Here is a 13,739-nt window from a genome sequence, read left to right as displayed (position 1 = left end):
TCCAAGCAGCCGAACATAATCATCTCCAGTCAAAGGTCGAACCAAGAGAATCCAGTCCAATTCATGTAAACATAGCCCACACCATTAAGGAGCCACAACCAGCTTCCACATTACTTTGTTGACAACTTGAGTCCATGGCTTCGTGGGGTCTGATCCACACTCGACCACTACCGTCAGCTATTACCAGCTGAAATCGGGACTCACCTGACCAGGCCACGACTTTGCTGTCGTCTAGGGTCCAACCGATATAGTCATCAGCCCATGAGACGAGTTGCAGTAGATATCGTGCTGTTAGCAAAGGCGCTTGCCTCGGTCGTCTCGTGCTATACTCCATTAAAGCCAAATTTCGCCGCACTTTCCTAACGGATACGTTAGTCGCATGTACCATACTGATTTCTGTGGTTATTTAATAACATTGTGCCTTGTGTGTTAGGAATGACAACTCTACAGAAACGCCGCGACTCTCGGTCGTTAAGTGAAGGCCGACGGTCACTACTTTGTCAGTGCTGAGAGGAAATGCCTGGAATTTGGTATTCTCGACACCCTCTTCACACTGTAGATCTCAGAATATTAGATTCCCTAACGATTTCCGAAAAAGAATGTCTCATGCGTCTAACTCCAACTACCATTCCGCGTTCAAAGTATGTTAATTCCCGTCGTGCGGCCATAATCATGTCGGAAACTTTTCCACATGCATAAACTGAGTACAAATGGTGGACCCGCCAATCCACTGCCCTTTTTATCTTGTGAACGGGATACTACCGCAATCTGTATATTATGTGTATATCGCTACCCCATAACTTTGGTCAGCTCTGTGTATAGATGGATATGTATTTACCTTTGATCGACGTGAAGCGTCAGTATAAATATAAAAGTAAGGAAAACAATGTTTTGTCTTTCTAGTTAGTGACAGGCACTCTCAAGCCATTTTTATTTCTCCTCGACAGTTGGAACTGGTTCAAATGGCTCTGAGCACTATGGGACTTAACATCTATGGTCATCAGTCCCCTAGAACTTAGAACTACTTAAACCTAACTAACCTAAGGACATCACACACATCCATGCCCGAGGCAGGAATCGAACCTGCGACCGTAGCAGTCGCGCGGCTCCGGACTGAGCGCCTATAACCACTAGACCGACAGTTGGAACTGTTTGCTGTCGTATCCATGCGCTTGACTATGCTGAGGAGGACTCTACAAACGTTTCGAAGTTCAAACGTTGTAATGCACTGTGCTGCATTATGTGCATCTATGCTGGCTGGTACTAACTGTCGTATAAAATACCTCATAATCAGGCTTTCCTAAGGAATTTTTTAGGTTTGTATAAATATAAACTTTCCGAGTGTATTTTCTGTACGTCACTAATCTTTAGATCCCATTCCTTCAATGCCGATTATTTTTAACACTATTTTTCATTGAAGTAGGTCTCTATTGGTATTTGCTTTTCCAATCTGAAATACTTCTTTCTTAATGAACAACGCTCTTTCCAGAAAATGTTGGTAACGTGCAGTGTTATATGCTACGAAACGATTATCATATTTCACTGCACGAAAATATAAGAAGTGTGATACACATTCAGCTGACAGCTGAAAATTAGTTATACAAGAGGATTAACGCGTACTATGTTTTGACCGTTGGTGAGGAGACAATTGAACACTTTAGCAGTGCGTCGGCGCTTGTGATTTCATTTGATGCATTGTCCTCGGAGCTGGTCACCGTCACCAGCGAGGACGCGCGTCGTCAGCGTGTGTCGGAATCCGTGTAAGTGGCTAGACCAGGCGTATTCAACTGTCACTCAGTTTTGTATCTCTGTCAGTAAGTAATGGTATTTATGAAGTAGGGAAGCAACCTTACCTTACAAAATTCATAAAACAGAGGCGTAGCAAGTTAAATTTGTAAATTTATGGTAAGTTCCTGTGGGACCAAACTGCTGAGGTCATCTGCCCCTAGGCTTTAACTAACTTAGGCTAAGGACAAAGACACACTCATGTCCGAGGAGCAAGTTAATACATATTATAATAATAATAATTACTTTCAAAATACATCATGTCAAAATTTCATGAAAATCTAATAAAATAATCTAACAGGTAACCGTCTACCGCCCAGTATGAAAGTTCGAACGGCCACTGATGACGTGCAGGGACCAGGCTGGCTACCACTGAGCTAGACCTTACAGTGTCATAATGTAAATCGCGTTATGCGGGGAGAGATAATGTTTACACTGATGCTTTGTTCTAGTGTGGTTCCAATGTAGTGAAAAATCGGATGAAAAATATTTTTATAGGTACGTTCTGTGCTCGCTAAACCACCATCTGGTCATCTAATTAAATGGTATACACACTGTGGTCTTCTAACTGAATTCCAACTCCCCTGCTGACGCGAGCAAGTATTTCAGTGCGACGCATATCCTGTAAAATACCAAACTGCGATGACAATAGAAAAGATTACTGCACGCTACAACCATAAACTTTTAGAAACATACATGATAATATAAAACAAGCATCACGTGTGTTCTACGCTGATACTAACATTAATGAACAAATATTTAGAAACATCCAGAAAATATAAAACAAGCATCACGTGTGTTCTGATTTTAACACTAATGAACATGATTCTTTAAAATTCTCTCCAGTTTGAAGTCTCGTCCAACAATAAATTTTCACCTGAATAGTCACATGTGTAAGCAGACTTAGACTCACTTTCCGGTGACATACTAACACAGTGTAAATAAACAAGAACGAAATATTTGCTGAAACACAAAAATAAGTTACATAAGAGACGATGAGGAAAATTTTCAGATGGATATGTCATTTTTTGCAGAGCGTAACTATTAATTCGGTTAACTACCCATGTAACACCCGTTTGTATCAGATATTGTTATGCACGTTCGTTGTTATGTTATTTATTATCAGTTGTTGGAATTCATGTTTACATGTTTTCGCAGTCGCAGTCGAGACAGAATACTGAAGCATTCCAAGATTTCCAGGACTGAATAAGGCCTCACAGCGAAAGACAGCACTTCTGGGTTGGGAAGGACGTGCTTTTGCTTTTGGCAGTATTAAAGGCAGGCCACGGAGTGGAAGAAAGAAGACACGAGAAGAAACATGTGCCGGAGTGTCTGCTTCGACTGAACAATCGCCTATGAAATGGACAAGTAAACGTACTTCGGGACTCGCAACATCGAGGACAACAACGCGAGACCACGTAGAAACGACCTTAAGGTCAGACATTTTCGACTAACGATCGTAAACGAATCATCAGATACGGAAAGGAATGCGTCTGTTTTAGCATGCTGTGCCTTGTTAACTCAATTTCCAAATGAAATGAACCGTGCCAAGGTGGTGTTTTCAAATAAAATTTCATTTATCGCAGCCCACGTACTTTGGGTCAAAGCGAATCCTCACTACACAGGAAAGTTAGAAGGGAACCCGCCTCGCGTAATGATAATGGGCAGCGATGACATCACAACATCTGCCAGGACAGCAATTTATTGAGTGACTATGAATGGACAAGTTATTGACACATCTTACAAACGTGGTCAACACTTCATCTTGAGGAAAAGGGGCTCACAGATTACATTTAGTTTCAGCAAGATGGAGAACCTCTCACTACGCTATTGCAGTTTGCTAGTTCCTAAATGAACATTTTCCAGGACGGTGGATAGGTCGTGGTGCATCAGCAACGCCAGCTCCTTTTGAAATGTCCATCAAAAAGTTCTGATATCAACATACCCGACAACTCTTTATGGCTAGTCATTAAGGTGCGTGTGTCTCCATGTCGCTATACTACAAACGAAGAACTCCAAAATGCTTTTGAGAATGCATTTCGCACTTGCTCAAATAGGTCAAGAAGGACATGGAGGCTTACTGAAATTTGTTTACACTGTGATGGGGAACATACCGACGTATTGGACGACAAATAAATACACTCCTGGAAATGGAAAAAAGAACACATTGACACCGGTGTGTCAGACCCACCATACTTGCTCCGGACACTGCGAGAGGGCTGTACAAGCAATGATCACACGCACGGCACAGCGGACACACCAGGAACCGCGGTGTTGGCCGTCGAATGGCGCTAGCTGCGCAGCATTTGTGCACCGCCGCCGTCAGTGTCAGCCAGTTTGCCGCGGCATACGGAGCTCCATCGCAGTCTTTAACACTGGTAGCATGCCGCGACAGCGTGGACGTGAACCGTATGTGCAGTTGACGGACTTTGAGCGAGGGCGTATAGTGGGCATGCGGGAGGCCGGGTGGACGTACCGCCGAATTGCTCAACACGTGGGGCGTGAGGTCTCCACAGTACATCGATGTTGTCGCCAGTGGTCGGCGGAAGGTGCACGTGCCCGTCGAACTGGGACCGGACCGCAGCGACGCACGGATGCACGCCAAGACCGTAGGATCCTACGCAGTGCCGTAGGGGACCGCACCGCCACTTCCCAGCAAATTAGGGACACTGTTGCTCCTGGGGTATCGGCGAGGACCATTTGCAACCGTCTCCATGAAGCTGGGCTACGGTCCCGCACACCGTTAGGCCGTCTTCCGCTCACGCCCCAACATCGTGCAGCCCGCCTCCAGTGGTGTCGCGACAGGCGTGAATGGAGGGACGAATGGAGACGTGTCGTCTTCAGCGATGAGAGTCGCTTCTGCCTTGGTGCCAATGATGGTCGTATGCGTGTTTGGCGCCGTGCAGGTGAGCGCCACAATCAGGACTGCATACGACCGAGGCACACAGGGCCAACACCCGGCATCATGGTGTGGGGAGCGATCTCCTACACTGGCCGTACACCACTGGTGATCGTCGAGGGGACACTGAATAGTGCACGGTACATCCAAACCGTCATCGAACCCATCGTTCTACCAGTCCTAGACCGGCAAGGGAACTTGCTGTTCCAACAGGACAATGCACGTCCGCATGTATCCCGTGCCACCCAACGTGCTCTAGAAGGTGTAAGTCAACTACCCTGGCCAGCAAGATCTTCGGATCTGTCCCCCATTGAGCATGTTTGGGACTGGATGAAGCGTCGTCTCACGCGGTCTGCACGTCCAGCACGAACGCTGGTCCAAGTGAGGCGCCAGGTGGAAATGGCATGGCAAGCCGTTCCACAGGACTACATCCAGCATCTCTACGATCGTCTCCATGGGAGAATAGCAGCCTGCATTGCTGCGAAAGGTGGATATACACTGTACTAGTGCCGAAATTGTGCATGCTCTGTTGCCTGTGTCTATGTGCCTGTGGTTCTGTCAGTGTGATCATGTGATGTATCTGACCCCAGGAATGTGTCAATAAAGTTTCCCCTTCCTGGGACAATGAATTCACGGTGTTCTTGTTTCAATTTCCAGGAGTGTATGTAAGTACTTGAACTAAAACAGTTCAGATCAATTAGCATTCGATACTAGAGGGTAGAGGGACTTCTCGCTCACCCAATATAGTAAGTGGATTAGTCTGTCATGATGTCAGGCGGTAAATTCCATTTATTCGGTACAATGGAATAAAGAATACACATTTACGAATTTTGTGACTAAACGCATTTCAATGTTACTGCCTCTCTCACGAAGTTACTGATAATATCGCAACGAATTTCAGGAATTAAATTCACATTTTTAGGAGAAGTAACCTATAAATTATCAAATACACTAAGATATATAACACATCTGCGCAATTGCGTGTTCGTGTAGGAGCGATGTACACCGTCATGGCTCTACACTGTGATCAGCAGTGCAGAATTTGTATATCAACATGCTCCTCAATTTAAAAATCATTTATCCGGTAGATAAGAATGTAACCCCTGAATTTATTTTTTTATTTACTCAGTAAAATAAAATGAAATAGCCCAACTCCCCTTCCCCGCTTGAACCATGGATGTTTCCGAGGAGGGGTGGGTTGCACGCCTCAGCGACTGTAGGTGCAACCACAACGGAGGAGTATCTGTGGAGAGGACACACATGTCCTCCTGAAGAGGGCAAGCAGCGTTCTCAGTAGCTGCAGGGACAGCAGTCTGGATGTTTGACAGATCTGGCCTTGTAACATCAGCCAACGTGGCTTGCTGTGCTGGTACTGCGAACGGCTGAAAGGAGCACATGCAGCTCTACTCTGTGGTTAGATGATGCTGACATTTTCTCGGGTAAAACATTCCGTAGGTAAGATAGTCGCCTGTTAGAATATGTGGATGGGGACTACAAATGAGGATGCCGTTAGCAGGAAAACATAAATAGGGCATTCTAGGGGTCGGGGCATGGAATGTTGAGCCCTTAATTTGGCAAATAGTTTAGAGAATTTGGAAATGGAAGCTAGTAGATTCAAGCAGGATATAATGGGAATTAGTGAAGTTCGGTTGCGGGATGAACAGAACAATCAGGCGAGTACATGGTAGTAAATACAAAATGCAATAGGGAAGTTTTACTAGTCGGTCAGTAAAGTACCTAATGATGGCCAAAGTCGAGAGAGTGTAAAACGTGAACTGGTAATAGGAAGGTGAAACGTGAACGAATAGCCGTCTTCAGACAGAAAAAGAGTAGAAGCCTTTGAAATGTATTGCTGCAGAAGAATGCTGAAATTTATATGGGTAGATCACTTATCTAACGAGGAAGTGCTGAATAGAAATGAAGAAATGCAGAACTTCATTACATGAAGGGGTCGGTCAGTAGGACAGAGTATCAGATATCAAGCAATTATCGGTTTAGTGTTGGAGAAAAGTATGGGGAGGTAAAATTGGAGAGCGAGACCAAGAGACGAATATAAGCAGGTTCAAATGGATCTAGGTGTTCGGAGATGAAGAGGTTTACACAGGATAGAGTAGCCTGAAGAGCTGAATCAAACCAGTCTTCCGACTGAAGAAGACAACGACATACAAAACAAAAACCTAAATGTTTATTTCGATATGTTATCTGACATACAGTATAAAGCGATTTTATTGTAATAGTCCATCTGTAAATAAGTATTAATGTTACAATTTCTCTTTGTCCACCGCCCTTAAGATAATAATTTATCTATAGAATAATGTGAAAGTGATTGTGTGTGTAAGGTTCATTCAACAACCAGTTAAAACCTTTATGATTGTTCAACGTCGTATGCTCTTGTATCGTGAGGCATTTGAAAGGTCATGTTACTAGTTAAAAAAGGTTGGAGAAAAATAGAGTTCGCTTGAATGTATTTATAAAAACTCTGAAAGTATGGGAAACACTACCACTCTCATTTGAAATTTGTGGCTGCAATACACCAGTTTATTAGTGATCGTTTTGTCTTCCTTGACCGGTGCGAAGGCAGTTGGTTAATTGATTCAACGATATATACGCCGATATCTTGAAAGAAAGGTGCAGTCTTTCAACACTGGAAATCGCAGAAATTTTGAAATCATACTGTAGTAAAAGCGAAGCAATTTTGAGAAAAAAACATTGTCAAAATTGGTGTAGTTTTAAAATTTCTTGTTGAACTTATGATACTCCGAAAGCATATTTAAAAAAAAAAGGACTGACTCATATAAACACTGAGCGTCACAAAAGATATATAGAAATACAAAAATGTATAAATCGTATTTTTCGGATATGAAAAAAAAATATTGATTTCCGTTTAATGTTATTGAACTCGTCTGTTTATCCCATGGAATTCACCATGTATAGCTATAAGAAATGCAGAATCAGTTTCGCATGTAGACAGCATTTCTAACACTAATAGTTAATAAGTATAATTCACATATTTCATTATCATACAATTACGTTTCAACGTCTGCATTGACAGTATCAGATAGATGCTCGAGAAGACGTGTCAATGGCCACTCATCAACATTTCTTTAATGTAGAATTATTGCACGGCATTTTTGGCTTAAATCTTCTCTACTGTTTTATTCTCTTTAATGAACCTGTTCTTGCATCACCCTTGGTCAATACGTGGTCTCTTAAATGTAACTATTTAGAGGATGTGACTGATTGTACTGGTACACTTACATCTACATCCGCATAGATACTCCCCAAGCCACCGTACGGTGTGTGGCGGAGGGTACCCTGTACCACTAACGCCGGCCGGGGTGGCCGAGCGGTTCTAGGCGCTACAGTCTGGAACCGTGTCACCGCTACGGTTGCAGGTTCGAATCCTGCCTCGGGCATGGATGTGTGTGATGTCCTTGGGTTAGTTAGGTTTAATTAGTTGTAGGTTCTAGGGGACTGATGACCTCAGAAGTTCAGTCCCATAGTGCTCAGAGCCATTTGAACCATTTTTTGTACCACTAACAGTCATTCCCTTCCCTGTTCCACTCGCAAATAAAACGAGGGAAAAACGACTGTCAATATGCCTCCATATGAGCCCTAATTTCTCGCATCTTATCTTCGTCGTCCTTACGCGCAATGTATGTTGGTGGCAATGGATCGTTTTGCAGTAAGCTTCAAATGCAGTTGTCGAAATTTTCCTAGTAGTATTTCTCGAAAGGAACGTCGCCTTACATGTAGGGATTCTCATTTGATTTCCCGAAGCATCTCCTTAACACCTACGTGTTGTTCGAACCTACTGATAACAAATCTAGCAGCGCGTCTAAGAATTGCTTCATTGTCTTCCTTCAATCTGACCGGGTGCGTCGCCAAAACACTAGAGCAGTACTCGAGAATAGGTCGCAGCAGCGTCCTATATGCGGGCTCCTTTACAGGTGCGTCGCTCTTTCCTAAAATTCTCCCAAAAAAACTGAAGTCGACCATCCGCCTCCCCTACCACAGTTCTCACATGATCGTTCCATTTCATATCCCTCTGCAGCGTTACGCCCAGATATTTAGACGACTTGACTGTGTCAAGCACGATACCCGTAACACTATATCAGAATACCCGTTATAATGTATCCGAACGTTACAGGCTTGTTCTTTCTACTCATCCGCAGTAACTTACATTTTTCCACATTTATAGCTAGCTGCCATTCAGCACATCAACTATAAATTTGTGTAAGTCGTCCTGTATCTTCCTACAGCCACTCAACTTCCACACCTAACCATACACCACGGCATCATTAGCGAACAACCGCAGATTGCTGCCCACCCTGTCCGCCAAATCATTTATGTATACAAAGAACAACAGCGGTCCCTTCATACTCCCCTGGGGCACTCCTCACGACAACATTGTTTCTGATGAACTCTCGCCGTCGAGGACGACATACTGCACTGTGTAACTCGAGAAGTCTTCGAGCCACTTCCATTAATGTGTATATACTGTAACACAGTGGCTTTTCCCCCCGATGAATTTAATTATTTAGTTTCTGAATACAGTGTATTGTTAGCATCTATGTTAAATTACTAATGCTTTGAAAACTTTTGACATCTCGGAGCATCTCAATATGATTTGGACAATTTTGTGTTTTGAGACATCCTTTGCAATACAGACCCTGTAAACAAGTGAGTTTAGTTTTTGAAAATCAAGTTATTTTCTTAGTGGTTTGCAGAATGCGGTAAAACGCACACAAAGGGAATGAAGGCTTATACTGAGAAATTGAACCTCGTGGGTGTTTGTACAAAAATAAACTCCTTCGACACGGTAAGGAATCACGTTATATAGCGGTCCATTAAGTTACATAGTACAGATACTTAAAACGTTACAGATTTTTAGATATATAGTCAGAACTTTTGACCGTTGGTATGAATTAAAGAGAAGAAAAATAACAGAAATGGCATATATCAACCAGCCCGTTGTATTATGGATTGCGATTTCGATTTTTATAATTTAGAATATTATTCACTCTGGGAAACAAATCACAGTAATCAATAGGAGGAGCAACAGAGACTAAAGGATGAATGTGTAAAGTGAATGATTTTATAAATTCTCATAAACAGACCTATTAATAACATTTACGGTAATAAAATGAAATACTCACCTTGGGACTATAATGTCTTTTAAGACATTCGCCAAAAAATTAGTTTTAATAAAAAGTTATTTTACAATAATTCTGAATATCAAAATAGGCACACAAGAACGAAATATAAAAGTTACTAGAAAACGTTTAAGATGTATTTGTTTTCGTAGTTGTATGTATTATCAAGACAACAAGAGATTAGAAGTTTTGGAAATTTGATGCTACTGAAGAATGCTGAAGATTAAATGAGTATAGCGAGCAACTAATCAGTAGGTGCTCTATCAGATTGGAGAAAAAGAAAATTTTGCCACAACTTGACTAAGGGAAGCGATCAATAGATGGACAGTTCGTGAAGCATCAATAAATTGTCAGTTTTGTGGTGGAGAGAAGTTTGTGGGTTAAAAATTATAGAGGAACATCAAGGGACGTGAACAGTAAATAGATTAAGATGGCTGTAGGTTACAGCAGTTATCCGAAGAGGCTAACACAGGACAGGTTCGAGTGGAGATCTGTATCAAACCAATCCTCAGACTGAAGATCAAAACAAAACTGATTGCAACGATGATTCCTTTACTTTCTACGAATCTAACAGAGACGGTTAATGAGCCGAAAAGAGAAAGTGAAGACACGTATATACAGCACTATTAAGTCACGCAGTCAGGAGTGCCATCAGTAATGGAAAAGAAACCTAATTCCGAGCAGCCCGTCATTAAGTAGCGTAGAGTTTTCGACATGTTATTTGCCATTATTGTACGAAGTCAGAAAGGAAACTTCCTTTACAGATGCGTAAACTAAGAGGTTCGGCACCTGTTGAGTAATTTTAAGGAATAAACGATGAAGAGATACGCCCATTTTTATATGTCCGCGAGCAATGCGGGAAGATATAAATATTTGCGCTTCGTACAAGCGAAGCGTTAATCACCTTTGATTACGCGAGTAGTGGGTCGCAGCTGGAACCCACGTGATACGAATTCCTGTGATACCAAAGACTGGAGCAGTCACGTTGTCTCATTTCTACGTAAAGAAACTAGATGACTTTGACTTAGTGGATACCTAAAGCGAAATGCACTTTGTTTACAAAAAGGAATGCTCAGTAGATACTTGTACGATGTATGCCGGATTACTGTTCTCGTTTGTGGACTTCGTATCTGTTCATATGAATACAGAATACCAGGAGCATACAAAATAGGGAATAGGAACGACTACAGGCATCTATGTCACACGTCGGTGTGGAACGGAACAGCTGAGAAATCTCAACTGACAGACATTCGAAGAAAGGCGCTTAATAACTCGCGGGGAGCAATTCCCCCTCTACGGCATAGTTCTAGATTAATGCGACCATGCGTACTGACGTGCAAAGATCGGTTTATCCACACTGATTCACTAAATAATGCAGGAAGAAACCTTAATGCATGGCTCAATGAGAAACATCTCTGCCACATTCTTTATTGTGATTTACAGAGTATAAACATCTAAGTATACAAATGACCATGATCACACTCTGAAAACATATTATTAGAGTCGGTAGTCAAAACTTGAGTAGAAGAAGGTATCGGTATATACGATATATAGAACATGTTCTGAGAGATCAAGAGATCACCAGCTTAGTATTGAAGAAAAGCGTGGAGAGTAAAATTCGTAAAGGGAGGCCAAGGGGTGCATACGTTAAACAGATTCAGATGAATGTAAGCTGCAGTAGTTATTCGGAGATGGAGACGCTTGAACAGGATACAGTAGCATGGGGAGCTGCATAAAACCATTCTTTTGACTGAAGCCAGAACAACGACAACAGCCACGGAAAGAAAGCAAATGAGCTAACAAACCTGACTTAGATTAACAAATGAAGGATTTACTCGACGTGTTATAAATTTCTTGCTAATGGAATAATAAGGAACTGCTAAATACTTTAGATTTTTCGCACACATTAAAATCCTGGTCAACGCAATAGTAAAGAAACGTCAGCGTTAGCGTAGCTCGCATGCCAATCCGCTTCAGAAAATCGATTTTTTGTTTTCCACCTTAAATCGATATTTAGAGTTTTCTGAACAAAATAGTGGTTAAAAGCACTGAATTGGACATCAGGAAGTTGTGTAAAAATCGAAGATCTCTCGGTGTGCGTCCTTACGTATGTTACCACAACTTTCACAAGTCAGTATTGTCATTAGACTGTTGTTTGATAACAGCTGATTTTCAAGTTGACAGCCCTCTTAGAGAATACGCTTTGCGAGGACCTTACGTTTTCCTTGTGTATATATGGCCTTCGAGGGTTATTAGCATTATAAACTTTTCTGTAGTTTGAGTTGTTGCTATTTGTCATCGTTGAAGGTTATTTTGCATGTAATTTGTTTTCACAAGGGACAGTTAGCAGGTGTCAAGTTCTTGAGTAAATAGGAATATATCCTGCGTGTAATATGAGTTCATCAGTTTTGGCAACTGATTCAAAGAGAGTGACCAAAGCTGAAGGGTGGGCCGTTGAAGCAGATAAAGACACCAGAATCACAAGGAGGAACAAGGAAAGGAAGAGAGAAGATGAGGAACATGTACACAAAGAAGATTAGGCAACTGTAAATTATTAGGAACAACAGAAGTGAGTCACAAATCAAATTTCACTCTGAGCTGAACTTAACGAGAATTAAGTTTTCTGGTATATTTAATTTTATGCACAAAAATTTATTGAAGCTAGAGGTCAGTTTTGCTTCAGCGAACTAATTGGAGGATAATAGTCTACAGGCACTAAAATAATATCAACAGGAATGAAATTACGTGCTGATTATTTATAAAAAAATTAATCTTGATTTCGTTATAGAATATAAACATTTCTAGAATTAAAAATTTGTGACTGAAATGACATCATGGTACTGTACCTTTCAGATATACATGTAGTTAATGTGTATTTAAACTTTCAAGTATCTAAGTAAGACAGTTAGTCAGAGCACAGATTTCCAGTATGGGCTGGCATATCAAAATGTAATTTACTGATCTTCACAAAAACACTAACTTACGTTATCAAAATATTCAGGAATAAACACTCCTATAGTCATACAATTTTCATCCTACCAAGAGTTCACGTTGTTTAGTTAGAGCGCTGTAAACTTCATGGATTCTTTTTTTGTATTTTCCCAGGCGTTCACAGGCAAGCTACCTTACGGTACAGAGTAACCAGCAATAACTGGCTATTTGTTGACATCGATTTTCACAGCCGTAAGAGACCAAGCCGTCTATTCAAGACGAATAGCATAAGCAAGTAGATAGCTACGAAACACGAAACAATTCCCCAGTCATTCAGACACAGTATTCAGTTGTTAAGAAAGCAAACGACTAAAATTAATGAACGTGTTGTAGAGCCATCGAATTTCGTCAGTTTGTGCTCATATTCTGTAGCAGAAGGCTTCTTGTCATTTTCAAATTTCGACAGATTCCGACTTACCAGCGATGAACATAGCGAACGATACCGCCGCGATGCGCGCCATGTCGGGAGAGGCGGCGTTAACTGCGCTGAGCCGGCTGAGATGAGCGCGTGGCGGCGCCTGGCGTCGCACTGGAGGCGCCGCCGCTGGAGACGACGCCGGCAGCATCGCCGCCGCTGGGACGCTGGGCCGGCAGCCGACCGCCGCGGCCAACACGCACGCGCGCCGCCGTGCCAGCGCATGCGCACAGAGGAGCCTCCCGCCAGATACCTACACACGTCATGTTGCTAATGTGCAACAGGCCTGCGATACCTCACAGTCTGCCGTAAAATCCAGCAAAGACATCATCCTGAATATGAGCCTCTTTGACTTTGCAGCCCTCAAAAATGCTTCAAATGGCTCTGAGTACTATGAGACTTAACATCTGAGGTCATCAGTCCCCTAGAACTTAGAACTACTTAAACCTAACTAACCTAAGGACATCACACACATCCATGTCCCAGGCAGGAT

The 13,739-nt window shown here is 42.2% G+C and overlaps 1 protein-coding gene across 1 annotated transcript in view; it reads right to left on the bottom strand.

The window, feature by feature from the left end:
- The window catches only part of LOC124777544, an 82,586-nt gene extending 69,180 nt beyond the window's left edge, over window positions 1-13,406 (bottom strand). Inside the window, exon 1 of the mRNA XM_047253000.1 lies at window positions 13,250-13,406. Coding sequence (XP_047108956.1) covers window positions 13,250-13,397 — 148 coding nt within the window. The 5' untranslated portion in view covers window positions 13,398-13,406. The remainder of the gene's footprint in view (window positions 1-13,249) is intronic.
- Window positions 13,407-13,739: the final 333 nt, after the last annotated feature.

This window comes from Schistocerca piceifrons, chromosome 2, assembly GCF_021461385.2.
Source record: "Schistocerca piceifrons isolate TAMUIC-IGC-003096 chromosome 2, iqSchPice1.1, whole genome shotgun sequence".
NCBI lineage: Eukaryota > Metazoa > Arthropoda > Insecta > Orthoptera > Acrididae > Schistocerca > Schistocerca piceifrons.
Note: the sequence above shows the minus strand (reverse complement) of the source record. Positions and strands in the feature narration are given on the sequence as shown.